Source organism: Tachysurus vachellii, chromosome 23, assembly GCF_030014155.1.
Source record: "Tachysurus vachellii isolate PV-2020 chromosome 23, HZAU_Pvac_v1, whole genome shotgun sequence".
In the NCBI taxonomy this organism is placed as follows: Eukaryota; Metazoa; Chordata; class Actinopteri; order Siluriformes; family Bagridae; genus Tachysurus; species Tachysurus vachellii.
In genome coordinates, this window is record NC_083482.1 from 15,357,905 (window position 1) to 15,380,404 (window position 22,500).

Genomic DNA, 22,500 nt, shown 5'->3' on the forward strand with positions numbered 1-22,500 from the left:
ATCACAGATAACAGTGTCAAACGATTGACAATAAACAAAATAGAGACGGAGATTAAAACAGAAAACTAATTTTATAAATGTTTTAACTTTTAGGGGAAGAAATTCATGCATTTTAATTTTATGTTAAGGAGGATTTTGTACTGAATCGTAGATGCTACAGGTGGCAGATAAAAATGTAATGTAATGTTATGCTTTTTATAACCAACATTTTTATAACCAACATAACCAACAGTGTTAGAACATCACGGCTTGTTGCTTAGCAACAGACACCCAATCAGCCTCGTATCAGGTGAAAACCGGGACGTAGCTGAACGACACTGAACAAAAACGGCTCGGTAGATAGAGTCAGGAGACAAAACACTGAACATCACAGAAGTGTGCAGCGTAGTGAGGGGGAAATACGGCAACAGAGGAAGTTAGATATCGATGAACGAACGGCTGATCGAATACAAGACCGACTTAAAAAGAGCAAAACAGATAAGAAAGCTGTGAAAGATAACAGAAGCTGCTCGGGTGCAGAAGAACAGACCTGAACTTTTATTACTCACTGATGTGAAAGCGTGAGACGAGCCGTTATTTATAGAGGTCACATGCTGGATTTATCCAATCAGGGTTGTTGATACGTGAATATGCAAATTAGTAGAAGGTGAAGGCGGGGTTTAGGAATGTACAGTGTGAAACATGGTCAGATTCTGAACAACCGGGATTCGGTGTTAACCCGGGTGAAGTAGGAGCAGTGTGAAACCTCTAACTACACAAACCCAGGATTCAGTGTTAACCCGGGTGAAGTAGGAACAGTGTGAAACCTCTAACTACACAAACCCAGGATACTGTTTCTGTGTTCTGAGAACGCAGCACAGCCTAGAAGGCTCGAGGAAAGGAAATGATTAAAAGCAGGAATAGAAGATTCAATTATCAGTGTACGCGTGTGTAAAAGAGAAAGTGTGATAAATGGCGATCATTAAGGACACTGGGAGATTTCCCTCTACAGTTGACCTCGTTCACCGCTGAACTCCGAAGACCTCATCTCACGCCTCGAGCCGCTGCACATAAAAAGTGAGACGACGGTTTCATTTCCTTGGACATGATCCCTCGAACCCTCGACATGCCAATAGATCAGCACTTTTATTTCATTATTTCATTTTTGTTCAGTCAGGCATTCCTGCGATTTTAGAGTTTACGAGGCTGCTGTTCCAGGGATTTGCAATCCTCCGAAAGCGTTAGTCCTTTTCAATTACTCTCATTCATCTGTGCAAAGCCGTACTGAAGAGCTCTTCGCGTGCACTCGTGGCTGGAAAAAAAAAAAAAGTGAGAGTGGCTTATGCAGTGGGTTATAATTTGCGCTGGAGCGTCACCCAGGCTAAGCAGTCAGGAGGAATTCCACGGCGTTAATAAAAAGAAAAAAGGACAGCAATTTTGGATAATAATTCATTTGATTCTCTCCCTGAGGATGTAATTTCGAGTCACGAAAGCAGCAAGAAGCGTCGTGCCGCGTGCGAGGTCACTGATTAAACGTGGCACAGGAATCAATTCCAGCACCACATTCTTTTCCTTTATTTTTATTGATGTCTTTTTAAGAATCCAGACAGTGTTATTGATTTACATGACACCGTCATTTCTAAACAGAAATCTGATTTTGATTATTTTATTTATGAACAATGATGTTATGAAGGCTTCAAATCCACAGCTTCCTTTTTAACAGGATATAGAATGATGACGTCTTTTTTATGTCCCCGGGAAACTATTTTCACTGTAAACTAACACGTATAACTGCAAGGAGAAAAAATCCACTCTGAACAATAATTAATTTGATACGCAACATTATTGAGGTTTATTTTCTAATGAAATCGTTGGCTGTGTTGGATGTTTACTGTAATTTACTAATCACTGTTATTACTGAAGTGTATTACTGTCAGAGACGTGGGGATTAAAACAGACCCGAATGCAGGATAGCGTAAAATAAACTGAATTTATTAACTAAAAAACACAAAACAGGGACAAGGACTGAACAAAACATGACCAGACGACATAGGACGACGAGGATTCTGCGCCACCGTAGGCAATGCGGCACGGTTAAATACACAACGCAATTAACACATCAGCAACAGATGTGCAGAGGCGGGGAGGAAGAGTGACACGTGACACAGAACATAAACAAAAGCACGTGGCCAAAGTCCGGGCTGAGTCCTGACAATAACCGTAACATTACATTGTAAGTAACAGTAACTAGCTGTAATTGTCCTGTACAGCATAAGCCTGAAGCTGAGTGGGACAAAAACTGTGTTTGTTACAATTTACACTCTTGCCAATATTTCAGAGAATGATGAATATGGAGCATTAAGGAGAAGGTGTAAAAGACACAGAGACGCAGACTAACGCTGACTGAGACACAGACTAATTGTGACAGAAACACAGACTAACACTAAGACAGAGACACAAACTGACGCTAAGACAAAAACACAGACTGATGCTAAGATAGATTCACAGACTGACATTAAGACTGAGACACAGACTGATATTAAGACTGAGACACAGACTGATATTAAGACTAGAGACACAGACTGACTTTAAGACTGAGACACAGACTGACGTTAATATTGAGAAACAGACTGACATTAAGACTGAGACACAGACTGACGTTAAGCCTGAGACACAGACTGACGTTAAGACTGAGACACAGACTGACATTAAGACTGAGTCACAGACTGACATTAAGACTGAGACACAGACTGACGTTAAGACTGAGACACAGACTGACGTTAAGACTGAGACACAGACTGACATTAAGACTGAGACACAGACTGATGCTAAGATAGATTCACAGACTGACATTAAGACTGAGACACAGACTGACATTAAGACTGAGACACAGACTGACATTAAGACTGAGACACAGACTGATGCTAAGATAGATTCACAGACTGACATTAAGACTGAGACACAGACTGACATTAAGACTGAGACACAAACCAACGTTAAGACTGAGACACAGACTGACATTAAGACTGAGACACAGACTGACATTAAGACTGAGACACAGACTGATATTAAGACTGAGACACAGACTGATATTAAGACTAGAGACACAGACTGACTTTAAGACTGAGACACAGACTGACGTTAAGATTGAGACACAGACTGACATTAAGACTGAGACACAGACTGACGTTAAGACTGAGACACAGACTGACATTAAGACTGAGTCACAGACTGACATTAAGACTGAGACACAGACTGACATTAAGACTGAGACACAGACTGACGTTAAGACTGAGACACAGACTGACGTTAAGACTGAGACACAGACTGACATTAAGACTGAGACACAGACTGATGCTAAGATAGATTCACAGACTGACATTAAGACTGAGACACAGACTGACATTAAGACTGAGACACAGACTGACATTAAGACTGAGACACAGACTGATGCTAAGATAGATTCACAGACTGACATTAAGACTGAGACACAGACTGACATTAAGACTGAGACACAAACCAACGTTAAGACTGAGACACAGACTGACATTAAGACTGAGACACAGACTGACATTAAGACTGAGACACAGACTGACATTAAGACTGAGACACAAACCAACGTTAAGACTGAGACACAGACTGACATTAAGACTGAGACACAGACTGACATTAAGACTGAGACACAAACCGACGTTAAGACTGAGACACAAACCGACGTTAAGATTGAGACACAGACTGATGTTAAGACTGAGACACAGACTGATGTTAAGACAGACACAGACTGATGTTAAGACTGAGACACAGACCGACGTTAAGACTGAGACACAGACTGACATTAAGACTGAGACACAGACAAGTTCGTCTCCAGTAGAGACTTTTTTCTCTGAAGGTGCTTTTATTTCTAATGTGAAAAGGTTTCTAAGTAAAAAGCAGGAAACTAAAAGGCCCTTTAAAGCCTTGTGTAAAGTGCTGTGTGCTGTGTTCGTCTGCCCCCGTCACAAACCCCATGTGTTTTTATTCACTGCTTTAGCTGATGTTCAGTTAATGACACATAAAACCAGTGTTGTTTTCTTCATCACTGCTTGGGATGTTGTCACGGCAGCCGCGTTTCTCTCTGCGATCAATGAACCCATTCGCCGTGATCAGCGCTAGCTAATAATAGCAAGGGGCTTTACAGGAGGTGCGTGCAGAGAAACTCACCAGCGCCATTTTGTTCCCCAAATATAAAGTACGATCCTGTACAGCTTGAAGAACCTCACAAGGAACCTGAAAAGAGGGTTTGTATCTTTGGATTTGCTTTGGAGATGAAAAAAGAGCATTTGGGACACAGAAACATCACCAACTCGTTACACACTCGTTACACACTCGTTACACACTCACAAGTTCGGTGACGTTTTCGTCATTTTCTGTCACGAAGAACTGGATTCTCTTAAAGGTTCTGTAAGAAGTGTTTCCCTATCAAGTGTATGTGTGTGTGTGTGTGTGTGTGTGTGTGTGTGTGTCTGTGTGTGTGTGTGTTGAAATATTACACAGGTATGGAAGGCAACAGTGCCCTCTGTTGATAGAGTTATGTCAGTATCAGTTAAACACAGCTGGCTTGCCAGATGTCAGTGATTTCATTTGGGTTCTCCTCCTCCACCTTCTCCTCCACCTTCTCCTCCATCTCCTTTCTCACATATAATCATGTTCTCCTGCTGGTCCTAAAACCTTGGAAGGCTGAAAGGAATCAGCAAAACAAATTTGATTGGATGTGTCTGATGTGATATCCTTCACAACTAGAGTGCACTATAGTATAAATAGTGTGAGTCGTGTGTTCACACTGAAGAAGAAAATGAAGAAGAAGAAGAAGAAGAAGAAGAAGAAGATAAATAAGATTAAGATGAAGAAGAAGAAAGAAGACGAAGAAGAAGACAAAGACAATAAAATACCGTTCTAACAGTCATACACTAGACTCGAGAACATAGTGCATAGTGTAAGTGTGTAGTGAGTCATTTGGGATGCAGCTTTAGTTTGTTTAACTTTATTATTAATGTAAAGGTGTCACTTTTTTCTCTATGCAGCCTACCACTATTTTAGAGCAGCAGATGACCAGCGTGTGTGTGTCCAGCGTGTGTGAAAGGAACAGAACCGCCGGCCTCAGCAATCAGGGTGAGAATCGATTCATCACCATGAACTTTAAAGCAAAATGTTTTGATCTGAGATGCTTCTTTAACACGACTAAGGTTCTGAATGCAGATAATGAAACAAGTTTAGTAGAAATATGGAAGTATTGCCGGGTTGCCAGGTATCTCAGAAACACCAAGGTGTGGGTGTTAGAAAAGGAAGGGCTGCTGTTTCTGTTTTTTTTTATTCAGTCTTCATGTGGGAATAAAGGTCACTTTATCCTCATCTGGTTCACATATTATCTACTCATTAATTAAATCCCCTTTCTTTCATTCATTCATCTTCTACCGCTTATCCGAACTACCTCGGGTCACAGGGAGCCTGTGCCTGTCTCAGGCGTCATCGGGCATCAAGGCAGGATACACCCTGGACGGAGTGCCAACCCATCACAGGGCACCCACACACACTCTCATTCACTCACGCAATCACACACTACGGACAATTTTCCAGAGATGCCAATCAACCTACCATGCATGTCTTTGGACCGGGGGAGGAAACCGGAGTACCCGGAGGAAACCCCCAAGGCACGTGGAGAACATGCAAACTCCACACACAAGGCGGAGGCGGGAATCGAACCCCCAACCCTGGTGGTGTGAGGCGAACGTGCTAACCACTAAGCCACCGTGCCACAAATCCCCTTATCCCCCTTTTTACAATATGTCTAGTGACAGAAATAGTTCTGGACATTTGATAAGTCATTTGATGTTCTGGATGTAGATCCACTGTCTGCTCGTCCCTTTGATTTCTCTGTGCTTTGAAGTTAAAAATGCAACCCTGGCAACCCTGTGTACTGTCCCTGAATATAGAGAGCTATATTTACAGCTGCAGTGTCTAAACGCTAATTGCTAACTGCTAATACTGGCACCTGTTGTGTATTGCTGTCCCAGCATCAGTGGACAGCACGTCCCTGATGGTGTCCGAATCAGCAGACGTCCCTGACCAGAGCTGTTCCTCAGATGATCTGTGCTCTCTGGAGGTCCAGGGCTCTGAACTATCAACGTACACGACACTCTGTACCTGCACGAGCCCAGAACACAGCCACAGCACTCACTCTCACTCTCGCTCTCACACTAACCTGGACCACAGCGAGTCCTCCGTCCTGCACGACTCCATGACCCATTCGCTGGAGAACGTAGTTGCTCCTGACAAGGACGAGAGCTACGTCACCACCCAGCCTTCGATCGAGTCAAGACCACAAGTCAGTATGAAGCTAACACTTCCTGATCCTCCTCCAGTACCCGAAGTCCAGCCTTGTGCCTCTGACTCTGCTGCATTACCTTCTCCTACGGGGCGACTGCGTGGCGCTCGGTTATGCTTCAGCGTCTGGTCACCTTCTTCCACCTCGGTGCCACATCCCTCCTCTACCTCAGTGCGCACGCTCAGAGCCAGGCGCTACCGCAAGCTAGCAAGGATCGTCCGGTCCACCAGCGACCCGGTTTCCTGTAACTCTGTACACAGACGTATGTCAGCTTTTTCTCTCTGTTTAAATTGTGTGTTAATGTTTTCCTTTATTAATTCATTATATTTTTTGTTTGTAGCTGAGAGCTGTGGCTGTACTTCTGCAGGTAGGTTTGTCCTAGATATGTGGGTGGAGCTTAAAAAGAGATTATAATGTTGTGAAAGCTAAACTTTAACTGACCTCTCACAGCTTCTGAAATATTTAATTGCACCGTTATTTATGTTACGTGGATGTGATGAAGCCGACATCTCGTTCCCACAGCATTCATGGAGCTTTCGAACGGTACGGCATCCCAGTGCGGCAAACACAACAGTCGCGGAGTGAAGAAGCAGAAGGATTGTGGTAAAGCAGAGCTACGTCTGAAAGGCCGCCCGCTGCACCCGGCCTCCGGCGAGCGCCCTCACTCGCTAGCCGATCTCCAAACCTACAAAGACACTAAGATCCTGGTGGCACGATTCCTGGAGCACTCCAGCTGCAGCCTGCCTCCTGAAGTCCAGCAGGTTGTAAACAGCATCAAATGCGTCATCAAGTCGGATGAGAAGCACATGGAAGAGGCCATGTTCAGCGCCAGTATTCTTGATCAGGTGAGGAATAGAAGAAAGCCATAAAGCACTTAGTGGAGATGCTGTTACAGGAAAACAACCAACAGTCCGTTGGTGTCACTGTTACCATCGTGAGGTCGACTTCCTTCCTAGTAAAGAGCCTCCTGACAGTTTTATGTCTTTACACCAAAGCAATTTGCTCAGAAATGATTTTTTTTTCCATTAAAGATTGACACATTGTGTATTTTATCCATTTATAGTTACATCTAACAGATTAATTGCTCAGAAGTTAACTGAAAATTAAAAACTGGAAATTATATTAGAAAAAAATGTCTCAAAATCATGAAATAATGTTATCAAACTGAGTTAAAAAAGAGTTAAACAAACAAATGTTTATCTTGATTTAATTAAAGGTGGGGTCTCCGATGTTTGAGAAACGCTTCAGAAAACTGAGTCGGGACGACAAACAAAACAAAAATCAAAACAAACGTGTAGCCAATGAGCAGAAAGGGGCGTGTCTTGTCAATATGGGCGGAGAGAGTGTTCAGTGCGCATGTGTGACATTAGCAGAAAGCGGTTTTAACATTGACATGGAGGATAAAAACAAAGAAAGAAAGAGAAGAAAGGCTTACGATAAGGTAAGAAGTAGGACGTGTTAATATAGGATCAGCTTTCCAGTGCTGGAGAGAACTGAAGGAGCAGGAAGTTGGTCACATATTCACAGATTGGAGTTTCCTGAGTCAATAACTCCTGAGCTAAACACTGTTACTACACAAATAACACCTCTTTTCTATCGTAGTAATGTAGAGACGCAGCTACAACCGTGTTTTGTGTAGTAACAGTGTTTAGCTCAGGAGTTATTGACTCGGGAAACTCCAATCTGTGAATATGTGACCAACTTTACTTAAGACGCCGAGGCGCTTTTTTCCTTCTCGATAGGTGAGTAACGTTGGTTTTGCTTTGTTACACAGAACTAATATATGTCTTTGTCCTTTGCATGATTATGCTTGTGTGTCATTTTTGCTTGTTTGTTTATCTGCAATCGTATTTTTCTTCCCTTCAGCTATGATAAAGACACGTTTCTTTCCATTAGTTGCCTGGGTTACGTATGTATGTGTGGGCGGAGCTATCGATACAGGGGTGGAACCCGTTTGGGTTAAGGGCGTGTTTGTTTTGGTGATTTCAAATGTCAACATTGGCTTTCAAACAACGGAGACCCCACCTTTAAGCAAAGCGACATCAAACCCCAACCCTGATTGGCATAAAGTGCTTACTGATGTACTGATGTGATTTTTCCTACAAAGACAAAAAACAGCTGTGTGCAGCTGTGAGTAATCACTTTTGTGTCATCTTTAATGTTTTTGCAGGAGTTTAGTTGATAAAAACACAGTTTCATTCTTATTTTCAGAAATTTGTTTAAAAAAATGTTTGCAAAATGTTTTAAGTCCCTCAGGTCCAACCTTCGACATTCAACCGGTTATTTCTTTGATGTCGCAGGTGATGTCACACTCACAGCCAATCACAAGCAGCCTCAGAAAACACACTCATGACGATCTGCATCTACAGAGCTGTGGGGCGCTGAGTTCCCCGTCCTTGCGACGCTGTAACAAACCTCGGCTATCGGGCCAGACGGATGCTCGTGGTGACCCGGGTCACGACCTTCCTCAACGACCCAAAAGCCTCATCAGTGTGTGCAGAGAAACCATCCTCTGACCTCTGACCTCTCTCTGTGGACCACAGGACCTCTCCCACTCATGAACTATCTTGCCAAGGCTCATCAGCAGGAACAGTAGCACTCAGAATGCATTAAATAATCAAAGAAAAAAACAACAACAACAAAGTCAACAAAGAATGTCCGTTTTCAGGGGTGTTTACTTTTAATTGATTTTGTCTGAGTTAAACATGTTCTGGATCTGTAATGGATAAAAAAAAAGAAAGAATGCTACGTTTTGGAAGGAAAGTACTGATGAATCTGACTCTTAGCAAAACTGTGAGTCTGATGAAGACAGGATTTTGTTGTTTTTATGTGAGACTGCAGGAAAAAAAACCTCCACATCTTTGGATTACGTAACTTACCTCAGTGTGATATTCTTTTCAGTGTTATGAATAAAAAAATAACAGTTTGTAACGTCGTGTGTGGCTTCATATAATTTCTTGCAGTCAGGAATCAAGTTTTGCTTGTGCAAGCCCATCTTACCAATCCCTGATCAGCTTTTAATCCAAAATACCAATCCCTGATCAGCTTTTAATCCAAAATACCAATCCCTGATCAGCTTTTAATCCAAAATACCAATCCCTGATCAGCTTTTAATCCAAAATACCAATCCCTGATCAGCTTTTAATCCAAAATACCAATCCCTGATCAGCTTTTAATCCAAAATACCAATCCCTGATCAGCTTTTAATCCAAAATACCAATCCCTGATCAGCTTTTAATCCAAAATACCAATCCCTGATCAGCTTTTAATCCAAAATACCAATCCCTGATCAGCTTTTAATCCAAAATACCAATCCCTGATCAGCTTTTAATCCAAAATACCAATCCCTGATCAGCTTTTAATCCAAAATACCAATCCCTGATCAGCTTTTAATCCAAAATACCAATCCCTGATCAGCTTTAATCTAAAATACCAATCCCTGATCTGCTTTTATCCAAAATACCAAACCCTGATTAGCTTTAATCTAAAATACCAATCCCTGATCTGCTTTTATCCAAAATACCAATCCCTGATCAGCTTTAATCTAAAATACCAATCCCTGATTAGCTTTAATCTAAAATACCAATCCCTGATCAGCTTTTAATCCAAAATACCAATCCCTGATCAGCTTTAATCCAAAATACCAATCCCTGATCTGCTTTTAATCCAAAATACCAATCCCTGATTAGCTTTTATCAAAATACCAATCCCTGATCAGCTTTTAATCCAAAATACCATCCCTGATCAGCTTTTAATCCAAAATACCAATCCCTGATTAGCTTTAATCTAAAATACCAATCCCTGATTAGCTTTAATCTAAAATACCAATCCCTGATCAGCTTTTAATCCAAAATACCAATCCCTGATCAGCTTTTAATCCAAAATACCAATCCCTGATTAGCTTTAATCTAAAATACCAATCCCTGATCAGCTTTTAATCCAAAATACCAATCCCTGATTAGCTTTAATCTAAAATACCAATCCCTGATTAGCTTTAATCTAAAATACCAATCCCTGATCAGCTTTTAATCCAAAATACCAATCCCTGATTAGCTTTAATCTAAAATACCAATCCCTGATCTGCTTTTATCCAAAATACCAATCCCTGATCAGCTTTTATCCCAATAACTAATAAGTGTTCATTAATTATTTAGTGAACACCAGTCACTGATCACCATCTATCCCACCTACTTATCACGTATCATTGTTGTTTATTCGCACACTTCTTTGTCCTTATTGAACAGTATAATTGTAATATTTACAGGATTCCCCGACTGCTCACTATCACTGCTAGTTATTTATAGAAATCAGATTTTTAATCAGATTTTGTCATTTTCATTCCACTTCATTCGTGCTGCTGTGACTACAGACGTCTTTCTAAAACAGATACGTTCCAATTTTATTTTATTATCGCTTCATGTTTCAGGTTTTATGCAATTGATCATCATGATACAATTAATATTTCGATTTGTTTATGACATCATCAGGCAAATTCTATTGACTTTTGGAGCACGTCTTAACTACTTTCCCCTAAAATGTCTCGGCAGTGCTGACTACAGTCGTCCTAAATGAAATCTTGTGTATAGAATCGAACGATGCTGTGCTCAGCGCTTTGACTTTATAGTCTTTATAGACTACACTTCGATCGTCAACAATCAAATTTAAACGACTTTAACTCCTTTAATCAGCTGAATTTATTTTAAAACTATTTTTACTTTAACAAATCACGAATTATAAAATTGTAGATTTCATCTAAAACAGTACAGAATTTAAGTATTGTGTCCAAAAATGTTTAGCCAAAGAACCTGCTTTTATTCTGACAATTTTGACTATTATTAAATACATCCATGAACAAATCAGCCTAAACATTTACTTATATCGACCTGTGAAGTGTGAGTTAGCTTATTAGCTTGTTAGTCGTCTTAGCTAATCTTTTGAAACATGACTGTTGTTCTCTAGATTTGTGAGACAATAATGCAAATCGAAGCAAAAAACAAACAAACAAACAAATAAATAAATAAATAAATAATGAATAAAAAGCAAATTGAAACTTTTTTTAGTAATGGCAAGTTGGAATTTTTTTTATGAAATTAAAATATGAAATACATAACAAAAGATTTATGTTTTAGATGTTTTTATTATTTTTTTTCCATATAAACTGTAAGGGGGTATTTTAAAATATACTTTTACAAATGTAAAATACACTATTATATAGAATAAGTAAGATATATAAGAACAGAAATATATATATACACATATATATGTATATATATATATATATATATATATATATATATATATATATATATATATATATATATATATACATACTGTATATTCATTCATTCATTCATCTTCTACCGCTTATCCGAACTACCTCTATCTCACTACCTATCTCAGGCGTCATCGGGCATCAAGGCAGGATACACCCTGGACGGAGTGCCAACCCATCACAGGGCACACACACACACACACTCTCATTCACTCACGCAATCACACACTACGGACAATTTTCCAGATGCCAATCAACCTACCATGCATGTCTTTGGACCGGGGGAGGAAACCGGAGTACCCGGAGGAAACCCCCGAGGCACGGGGAGAACATGCAAACTCCACACACACAAGGCGGAGGCGGGAATCGAACCCCCAACTCTGGAGGTGTGAGGCGAACGTGCTAACCACTAAGCCACCGTGCCCCCCTTATATACTGTATATAATTCTTAGAAATCGAGATCCAAATGAATAGAATAAGATGGATCCAAAGTCCCAAGCCTTTTAACTATATCTATGATTTCCAATCCATATATTATACACTAGTATTTGTATTAACAGGTTAAAACATCTTTAAAAAAATGTATATATAAAATGATCATTGTAAAAGTAAGGTGTGAAATTAAACGCTCGTCCAGCAGGTGGCAGCAGAGATCCTAAATCTGTGACATTGTATTTGAGTCTGGAAACTTCATCACTATCCCACAAAAAAAGGAAAAACTCCCTTAAATCAGACTTAAAATGGGTCCCTGTTCACCCTCCTCTTACTGGGTGACACCAGATAGTGTGATTATAAAGTGTGTACAGTGTGTACAGGTGTAGAGGAGTAAAGTTACAGTACAGGATATTCAGTATGAGCACAGTGTAAATAGGAGTCTTTATGATTACAGCAGCAGTTCTTAGGTACAAATCTGTATAATCCTGCTGAGATTATTCACTTATTCGGGAACATGTATTGTATTTGTGGGAAGTTGTATAATCTCTTTAGGGTATCCATGTTGATCTGTTTGTTCATTGTAGCAGCAAAGTGAAGAAGAAGAAACAAACAAAACCATCACCAGGATGAATCTGTCAGGCCTATTTATTATGAGGTCCAGTGGAATATTATTAATAGTCTTACCTGTTTTTGAGTTGTTTAAACTATTATTTAAATAAATAAATAAATAAATAAATATAATAATAATAATAATAATAATAATAATATTAATATTGCACTTTTTGTTGTTGTTTATTTTAATCAAAACGACACCTTTTTGTCAATCACACCACGCAATAAACTACAATAAACAAAAAAAACTACAGTTTATAGCAGCTTAATTTCTTGTTTTTTTTTTTATTAAATATACTCCACAATATTAGATTTATTACAATTTCTAATACAAGTCCCGCCTCTAACGTCGTGCATCCAATTAGATATCAGAGGAATTCATTACTACCCAATCATTAGCGTTCATGTGCCAAAGTCGTGCTTTCTGATTGGACGTCGCACTTGTCAGTCTGTGTGGTTTCTGTGCTATAGCACGACCTTTTTTTCTTTGCTGCTGACGGTTTTCGTGAGGGGATAAAAAACAGGACCCCCGTGTTGTTGTTGTCGAGTAAAACGGCGATAAACGCGCGTTTTAGGGCGTGTACGTGTTATTCTGTGGTGTTTTATTGAGCTAAATCACGTCTGTTAGCTCCTGAAGCTGTTAGCAGCGGTTTGACGTTAGCCTTCAATGCTACATAATTAGCATCACATAGAGCTAGCAATGCTACATAATTAGCATCACATAGAGCTGTGTGTGTTTTTTATATTTAAATCGTTGTTGTTTTTCTTTATTAATGCAGGGATTTTAAACCGCACGCGTTTTTATATGGTGTTTAGACCCGTATGAGGTGTTTATAACACTGATGCTAAAGGCTAACACCGTGTAGCCGTTCTGTAAACAACAATAAATTGTTGTTGTTTATTATTATTTTTATTTATTTATTTATTTATCGGTCGGTATTAAAAGCACCCCGGATGTTTGGGTGATTTAGTGCACGGTCTTCAGCAGAGATTCCCAGCGTTATAACCGACAAGCTGATGGTTTTTGTGTGGATGTAAAAGTTCACTCGCGGGGAAATAATATGGTTTTAATGCGTCGTGACGCACGTGTAAACGTGTGCGTGTAGTGACACGCCACATCGACAGGGCTGATGTGAAATGAAATGAGAGAGAAGGTAAAAAAGGGGAAACGCCAACTGTGCGGAAGAGGAAGAGACGTGTAGCGTTCACACGTGTGCGCGTGCGTGAGTGTGTGCGCGCGTGTATATGCAGGTCGTCCTGGGGTGGTTTGAATGAATCACGAAAATCCGTTTTATTCACATATGATACGCGCCGTTATAGACACGTGAGTTCAGTCTGTCCGGGACGTCAGTAAACCGCTTCGTTTCTTTTCTTCCTCCCCTCCTTTCCTCCTTTCTGTTGATCTGTTCGCTTCTCTCGCCATGGTCGGGTTCGGGGCGAACCGGCGCGGAGGTCGGCTCCCGTCCTTCATACTGATCGGTTTGATGGTGATTTTGATCCTGTTGTGCTACAATTACTGGAACTTGTCACGGCTGCACTCGCGCGCGTTGGACGAGCTGGCCGAGGTGCACGCGCAGGTGAAGCGCACGGACGCCGCGCGCAGCCGCCTGGAGAAGCGCAACTCCGAGCTGATGCTGCAGGTCAGAGCTTGATATTTATCACCAGGAAGCTTGGACGAGGCTCTTGACGCGTTATTGAGCTTTGTGAAGAGTCATTAAGTCTTAAGAAGCGTTAGGATGCATTATGAAGCTTTATTAAGGTCTTAAGAAGCGTAAGGATGCATTATGAAGCTTTATTAAGGTCTTAAGAAGCGTTAGGATGCATTATGAAGCTTTATTAAGGTCTTAAGAAGCGTAAGGATGCATTATGAAGCATTATTAAGTCTTAAGAAGTGTTAGGATGCATTTTGAAGCATTATTAAGGTCTTAAGAAGTGTTAGGATGCATCATGAAGCATTATTAAGTCTTAAGAAGTGTTAGGATGCATTTTGAAGCATTGTTAAGTCTTAAGAAGTGTTAGGATGCATTATGAAGCTTTATTAAGTCTTAAGAAGCGTTAGGATGCATTATTAAGGTCTTAAGAAGTGTTAGGATGCATTTTGAAGCATTATTAAATCTTAAGAAGCGTTAGGATGCATTATGAAGCTTTATTAAGTTTTAAGCGTAAGGATGCACTATGAAGCAGTATTAAATCTTAAGAAGAATTAGGCTGCATTATGAAGCTTTATTAAGTCTTAAGAAGCGTTAGGATGCATTATGAAGCTTTATTAAGTCTTAAGAAGAATTAGGATGCATTATGAAGCTTTACGTCTTAAGAAGCAATAGGATGCATTATGAAGCTTTATTACAAGATTATTCACAACCAGAGTGCCTGGTTACAAAGTTTCATAAATGAATAATTCATAAAATATTACAAAACTAGAGATGGCATGATGCCACGTTTTCTTTTCTGCTAAAGAAAATATATTCCAAATGAAGTGAAGTCAGCAGGAAAAATGACACTGTGCAGTTATTCACTGACATTTCACGCTCGCCCGCTATCGTCACGGCAGCACACGATTTAAAACCATGCAGATTCGAGCTTCAGTGAATGTTCACATCAGACACCAGGTCACTTTCTCGAGCAGGTCGGTTTACGTGCTACAGGGTTTTTAACGTTTCTGCTTTGTCCTGCAGGTGGACACACACCGGCGTCAGATCGATCAGAAGGACGGGGACTACAGCGTGCTGGAGGGCAAACTGCAGGCCAGGGATGTGATGATGAAAAAATGCACAGATGAAAAGGTGGAAACTCTGTCATTCACTCACTCACTCGCTCGCTCGCTCGCTCGCTCGCTCGCTCGCTCGCACGCATTCAAGAGGCCGTAACCTTAACTATCTATATAGGTTATAGGTTATTGTTCTCTGATTGTTCTCATAAGGCATGGTACATACTTTACATCGTTATTCGGACACGACCGCAGCTGTGCAAGTCGACACGTACTTTACGAAGCTTTATAAAGTCCTATGAAGCGTTCTGTAACGTGAAGTATTCTTTAAAGGCTTGCGAAGCCAGATTCTTTCTTTCTTCGCACTTTTTTTTTCCCCCCTCCCATCACTTTGGTAGAGGTTCACATCCAGAACCTGTGTGGACCATCTCTGTACTTTTGATTCTTACTCACGATGACTTTTGGATTGTGAAGCCTTCACCCATACTCTGTAGAGGTTGTCGGTGATCTTACAGCCTGTTGTTCTCAGGTGCTTCTTTACAGCTCTTGGTGTTTCTCGCAGCTGCCCCCCCCCACCACCACCACCACCACCACCACACACACCCCACAATTAAACAATTTAAACAAACAGGACCAGCCTGACAGGAAACAGGACCATCTGCCAGTCGCATCTTCAGGTATTTTTCCTCGCCTAAAATCCGAGGGTCTGATAGAATCTACACGATGTGTCACGTATAAGCAAAATTCTAAATACTTCTGTGTTATTCTTCGTGATTATTTCTTTTCCGATGCTGACAGGGTGCTATAAAGGAGACAGTGACATGTTAGCCATCATCCAATATTTAACAAAAGCATTACACGTAATTCACAGGAGTCACCCACAACACGTTTAACAGAGCAACGTGTTCTTCTGGATTCTCCAGTGTTTCAGATGCTTTGTGATTCAAACAACTCCGATTATGCACTTTGAAGTCTTTAAATCCAGTGCAATTACGCAAGGTTCGTTTGTTATCATTTTAACGTCGTAGGGGAGAGCCGATAAACTCGCTTATAAGCGATTCGTTAAATCAGGAAATAAATTCCCTTAGAACATCTGACCGAGTTCTTGACATTCTGTGTGAAGAAGCTCTTATGCTCTGTGGTCATGTGACCTGTGTGTGTGTGTGTGTGTGTGTGTGTGTGTGGTCAGGAAACCCCTCCACAGCGTCCTGGCTCGTTTCTCCACAGTCCAGTTCTCCTTTAGTTCTTTGTATTTGTGTTCATCGAGGTGTCCAGCTGAATGGGCGCGTCCTCTCAGTCGTACCGTTCCTTTCGTAATCCGCACAATCACGGATGTTTGCTCAACGGGTTGTGTGCATATCGTAAACACGAGGAAACTATCTGCAGTTCCAGCTTCGTCTTTCCTCAACGCATGACCTTTCCAGCTTTCTGTAAAAATTGACCAAGCAGAGCACAGAAAATCTGAGTAGAGGTGTGTTAGAGCAGAAATGTGGCGTGACCGGTTAAACCCGGTTCAGGAAAGAGTACCAAGGCCCTTGAGGATTGTCTTTGTTTTAACTGTTACGCATTCTCTAGACCTCTAGTATTAGTCAGTAACTATGTCTAAATACAACGTGATTATTATAACTGATCTCTTGATTAATCTCTTGATCAAACACCTACACTGCAGGTGTAGTGTAGAACACACGGAGGCATGCTGTTTTAGGAAAAGAATCAACATTTATAACTACATTTACAGTTGAGGTCTCCATTGTTTGAAAGCCAAATGTCAAATGTTGACATTTGAAATCACCAAAACAAACACGTCCCTAACCCAAACGGGTCCCACCCCTGTATCGATAGCTCCGCCCACACGTACATACGTAACCCAGGCAACTAATGGAAAGAAACGTGTCTTTATCATAGCTGAAGTGAAGAACAATACGATTGCAGATGAACAAACAAGCAAAAATGACACACAAACATAATCATGTAAAGGACAAAGGCATATATTAGTTCTGTGTAACAAAACAAAACCAACGTTACTCACCTATCGAGAAGGAAAAAAGCGCCTCGGCGTCTTAAGTAAAGTTGGTCACATATTCACAGATTGGAGTTTCCCGAGTCAATAACTCCTGAGCTAAATGCTGTTACTACACAAAACACGGTTGTAGCTGCGTCTCTACATTACTACGATAGAAAAGAGGTGTTATTTGTGTAGTAACAGCGTCTTCTCTCTGGCTCTCAACGAAGGCGGTCGCATTTTCTCTCCCTCTCCTCCCCTCTACTTTCCCTGCTTTGCTTCCTTCGTCTCGTCTACTGTCTTATACTTTGAGAGACTCTCTCCGCACTGCTCTCCAAACTAAAATATCATGGATTTGATAAACTGGTCTCTCAACGCAATTGACACCATCTTCTCGACGAGAAGCTTGGGTTCGGGGGAACCTGACTGCCCTGCCGGAACGTTTTCCGTAGAGGACGTTGAAGATATCTACCTAATCGGAACCATGATAGCAGGAGTTCTGCTGATTGGATTAGGCATTGCCCTGGGTTATCGAGAGAATCAGAAAACGGTAAGAGCTGTTCAAAATCTCCCAAAGCCGCCCGTCATGATCGCTGCAGTGGGCGGAGCGGTCAGCACTGAGGCTGGGACTAATAACCGCAATATGGATAACAACACGATGAAGCTCACTGCTTTGGATACTGTTTTGGTTAACATCATGGAGAAGCTCACTGCTTTGGAAAGAAAAAATGGATCGATTATGGAGACCAGAATGGACTAAGAGAGTAGTCGTGTAAATTGTAATGCGTCTACTCGTCCCAAGACCAAACAATCCCAATCTTATCTGCTTTCGGCTCCCCTCAACCAGCACTGGCCTCGGTCAAGGCCGCTGTTGGAACAACAACTCCCCCGGCAGAGCACTGTAGCGAGACGCTCTTACGTTCCTTTCCCCACTTCTACAGACACCTGCTGATTGTTGACTCTCTTTGGGACCTAATCAAGGTTGTCTCCATGGCAATTTGCTGTGTATCGCTATGACAATCTTGCGGACTGAGGCTACACTTACATACATACATACACACACACACACACACACACACACACACACACACACACACATAAAGATATGCACTCAACCCCCATCCCACGCCTTTGGCGCTTTGTACCGCCAGTCTGACAAGCGGGTCTGTGACCAGCGCCGAAGATAAAGGCCGCAGGACCCGATGGCTGCTTGCCTGTGCTGGATTACCTCCACCACCACCCCCACTCCCCTTCCCTTGTTGCAAGTCATATGTTTATGGCGTACTGTTTATGTGCTTATGTACTCCAATCTGTGAATATGTGACCAACTTCCTGCTCCTTCAGTTCTCTCCAGCGCTGGAAAGCTGATCCTATATTAACACGTCCTACTTCTTACCTTATCGTAAGCCTTTCTTCTCTTTCTTTCTTTGTTTTTATCCTCCATGTCAATGTTAAAACCGCTTTCTGCTAATGTCACACATGCGCACTGGACACTCTCTCCGCCCATATTGACAAGACACGCCCCTTTCTGCTCATTGGCTACAAGTTTGTTTTGATTTTTGTTTTGTTTGTCGTCCCGACTCGGTTTTCTGAAGCGTCTCAAACAACGGAGACCCCACCTTTAAATTAAAAAAAAAAAACGACACTTAGGTTCTAACGATTTTAGGTTTTTCTCAGTCGAATAACAAAGGTTAAAAAACCAGTTTATGCAGAAAGCAAGCTGTAAAAATCTCTTCGAAGGAGCTGTTACTAAAAACGCTAACGTATTGGAACAAAAACCTTTTTTTTTTTATTTAATGTTTCAATCCAATAAATTCATAAATCAATGAAAAACGTATCATTTATTTTGTATTGAAACCTATAGAATTATTTTTACATGCTTAAGGTGTTGGGCTACCAACCAGAAGGTTGTGAGTTTGAGTCCCAGGTCCACCAAGCTGCCACAGATGGGCCCCTGAGCAAGGCCCTTAACCCTCAGTTGCTCAGTTGTATAAAATAAGATAAATGCAAGTTGTGTAAATGTATTAAAATTAGTTCGACTGTAAAACCAGGGCTTAGTGTGTAACGTGTTCTAAACACTACTTACTCTATAACGTGACCTCATATTAAACTATTTATAAGGTGTAATAAAGTTGTTTATTAACAGCATGGTTAATGCTTTAGGAATCAGATCTGAGCATTTCTTAACACAGAGGCATTCATTAATATTTAAATGTTATGGATTATTATTTTGTCGCACCACCGTAGAGGTCACGGGTCGCTCCGTCCTGCCGGTAATAAACCAGCGGGTTAGTAAAGAAGCGGTGAAGTTTTCACGCTTAAATCCTCCGTGTTGTGTTCTACAGATGAAGCAGCAGAGCGAACTGGCACAGAAGACCGCAGATATGAACCGGCTGAAAGGTAAGACCACAGATCTGATCTGATCTGATCTGCTGCTGCACTTTCAGTTCTACACAGAAATAAAAGCAGCGCATCGTCTACTGCTGGGATGCGCCGTGTTCCAGCATAAAGAAGAACGAGAGCGGGACTTTAAACTGAGCGCAGAAACAGCAGCTGGAACTGAAGCTCACCCGCATTTCATTTACAATACTTAGAAATGCATTTTTAATCTGGATCTTTATTAGTTTAATCTGCAAATGTAATGATATTTTATATTAAATGTCAAATGTAACCGTAAGATATTTCTGTTGAATGATCTTGCAGATTTTTACATGTTTAATTAGTTCATTTAAATTTAATGGTTTAATTTAGTCACAGAACTTTTAATGTTGTTTTGTACTTTAGATACATGAAGCAGATTGTAACATGTGTGTGTCTGTGTGTGTGTCTGTGTGTGTGTCTGTGTGTGTGTCTGTGTGTGTGTCTGTGTGTGTGTCTGTGTGTGTGTCTGTGTGTGTGTCTGTGTGTGTGTCTGTGTGTGTGTCTGTGTCTGTGTCTGTGCCTGTGTCTGTGCCTGTGTCTGTGCCTGTGTCTGTGCCTGTGTCTGTGTGTGTGTCTGTGCCTGTGTCTGTGTCTGTGCCTGTGTGTGTGCCTGTGCCTGAGTGTGTGTGCCTGTGCCTGAGTGTGTGTGCCTGTGCCTGAGTGTGTGTGCCTGTGCCTGAGTGTGTGTGCCTGTGCCTGAGTGTGTGTGCCTGTGCCTGAGTGTGTGTGCCTGTGCCTGAGTGTGTGTGTGTGTGTGTGTGTGTGCCTGAGTGTGTGTGTGTGCCTGTGTGTGTGTGTGTGCCTGAGTGTGTGTGTGTGCCTGTGTGTGTGTGTGTGCCTGAGTGTGTGCGTGTGTGTGCCTGAGTGTGTGCCTGAGTGTGTGCGTGTGTGTGCCTGAGTGTGTGCGTGTGTGTGCCTGAGTGTGCGCGCGTGTGCGTGCCTGTGTGTGTGTGCGTGCCTGTGTGTGTGTGCGTGCCTGTGTGTGTGTGCGTGCCTGTGTGTGTGTGCGTGCCTGTGTGTGTGTGTGTGCCTGTGTGTGTGTGTGTGCCTGTGTGTGTGTGTGTGCCTGTGTGTGTGTGTGTGCCTGTGTGTGTGTGTGTGCCTGTGTGTGTGTGTGTGCCTGTGTGTGTGTGTGTGTGTGTGTGCCTGTGTGTGTGTGTGTGTGTGCCTGTGTGTGTGTGTGTGTGTGTGTCTGTGTGTGCGTCTGTGTGTGCGTCTGTGTGTGCGTCTGTGTGTGCGTCTGTGTGTGCGTCTGTGTGTGCGTCTGTGTGTGCGTCTGTGTGTGCGTCTGTGTGTGCGTCTGTGTGTGCGTCTGTGTGTGCGTCTGTGTGTGCGTCTGTGTGTGCGTCTGTGTGTGCGTCTGTGTGTGCGTCTGTGTGTGCGTCTGTGTGTGCGTCTGTGTGTGCGTCTGTGTGTGCGTCTGTGTGTGTGTCTGTGTGTGCGTCTGTGTGTGCGTCTCTGTCTGTGTGTGTGAGCAGAGCAGGTGAAGGAGATGAGAGATGAGATTATCAGGCAGGAGGACCAGATGAAGGAGGTAAAGAAGAACAACACTAATCTCGAGAGGAAGATGGAGTACGAGAGGTGAGTGGAGCAGGATTTGTTGTTTTTAAATATTTCTCTCTCTCTCTCTCTCTTTCTATATATATATATATATATATATATATATATATATATATATATATATATATATATATATATATATATATATATATATATATATATATATATATGTGTAATTAATAATAATAATAATAATAATATTATTATTATTATTATTGTTAATTTTCAAACCCTGCTTTCAATAATGATTTCTTTCTTGAACCTGAACTGTCTAGTCACAGACAGTGAAAATATAACAATATATAGAGTATAAGCGTAAGTTTCGTAAGTATAAGTTTCGTAAGGTTTTCTCCTGACAAATTTTACTTTATTTAGTTATTTATTTTTGTTTTTTTTTATTTTTGTGGATATGGATTTTCAAGCGCAGGATTCTTCTTCCTGCTAGTGAAGGCACACGAATAAACACGATGCGTGTTGTGGTGATGTCGCGTTTAAATCTGTGGAAAATCTGCCTTTGTTTTTTTTTTTTTTTTTTAAATGTAAGCTCATCAGAACATCTTAGGGCCTTTTTACACCTGGTCACTTCGTGTGTTGTCTCTGATCCGATAGCTATCTGATTTGTTAAAACTGTTCCATTTACATCAGGCCACATAAACGCGTCTCGGCGAATCGGATATCGATCCGATCTTTCTGCTCCCGCCCAAAATGCTAATATATTATACCTCATTTCCGGGGTAATTGAAACGGAACACACTTTGGTGTGTGTGGTTGCTACAAAAAACAGCGTTTACTGTTTGCCGCATTTTCGCTGCCAGCAGCAGCGCGTTTTAAGACCCGACGAGACGCCTGGGTGAAAGATCACCTGAGTGACGTAGTTCCGTTTGGGAGGAGTATAGCGCTGACGTATGTGGCTTGAACAACCACATTCATTTACACCTGTCCAGTTTCATCTGAAACGCGTCCCAGACCACCTCCTGAAGGGGTTTGTACCATCGGATTTATATCCGTCTTGAAAACGTTTCGGAGGGCATTTAGACCTGGTCTTTTTACCATCGGATAGATATCTGATCACAGAAAACGTGTGAAGTGACCAGGTGTAAAAAAAACCCATAGAGTTTAATTGATCGTTTAATCCCAGATCGTCTCGGAGC

At 41.5% G+C, this 22,500-nt stretch overlaps 2 protein-coding genes across 3 annotated transcripts in view; both read left to right on the top strand.

The window, feature by feature from the left end:
* The window catches only part of fam189a1 (family with sequence similarity 189 member A1), a 142,319-nt gene extending 133,130 nt beyond the window's left edge, over window positions 1-9,189 (top strand). Inside the window, exons 8-12 of the mRNA XM_060859332.1 lie at window positions 5,040-5,127; window positions 6,030-6,602; window positions 6,681-6,707; window positions 6,863-7,185; window positions 8,641-9,189. Of these exons, the coding sequence (XP_060715315.1) occupies window positions 5,040-5,127; window positions 6,030-6,602; window positions 6,681-6,707; window positions 6,863-7,185; window positions 8,641-8,856 (1,227 nt within the window). The 3' untranslated portion in view covers window positions 8,857-9,189. The remainder of the gene's footprint in view (window positions 1-5,039; window positions 5,128-6,029; window positions 6,603-6,680; window positions 6,708-6,862; window positions 7,186-8,640) is intronic.
* A 3,834-nt stretch (window positions 9,190-13,023) lies between these two features.
* golm2 (golgi membrane protein 2) overlaps window positions 13,024-22,500 on the top strand; it is a 20,313-nt gene continuing 10,836 nt past the window's right edge. For both annotated transcript variants that reach the window (XM_060859241.1, XM_060859242.1), the window contains exons 1-4: window positions 13,024-14,299; window positions 15,335-15,442; window positions 19,714-19,768; window positions 21,268-21,370. In XM_060859241.1, the coding sequence (XP_060715224.1) occupies window positions 14,081-14,299; window positions 15,335-15,442; window positions 19,714-19,768; window positions 21,268-21,370 (485 nt within the window). In that variant the 5' untranslated portion in view covers window positions 13,024-14,080. The remainder of the gene's footprint in view (window positions 14,300-15,334; window positions 15,443-19,713; window positions 19,769-21,267; window positions 21,371-22,500) is intronic.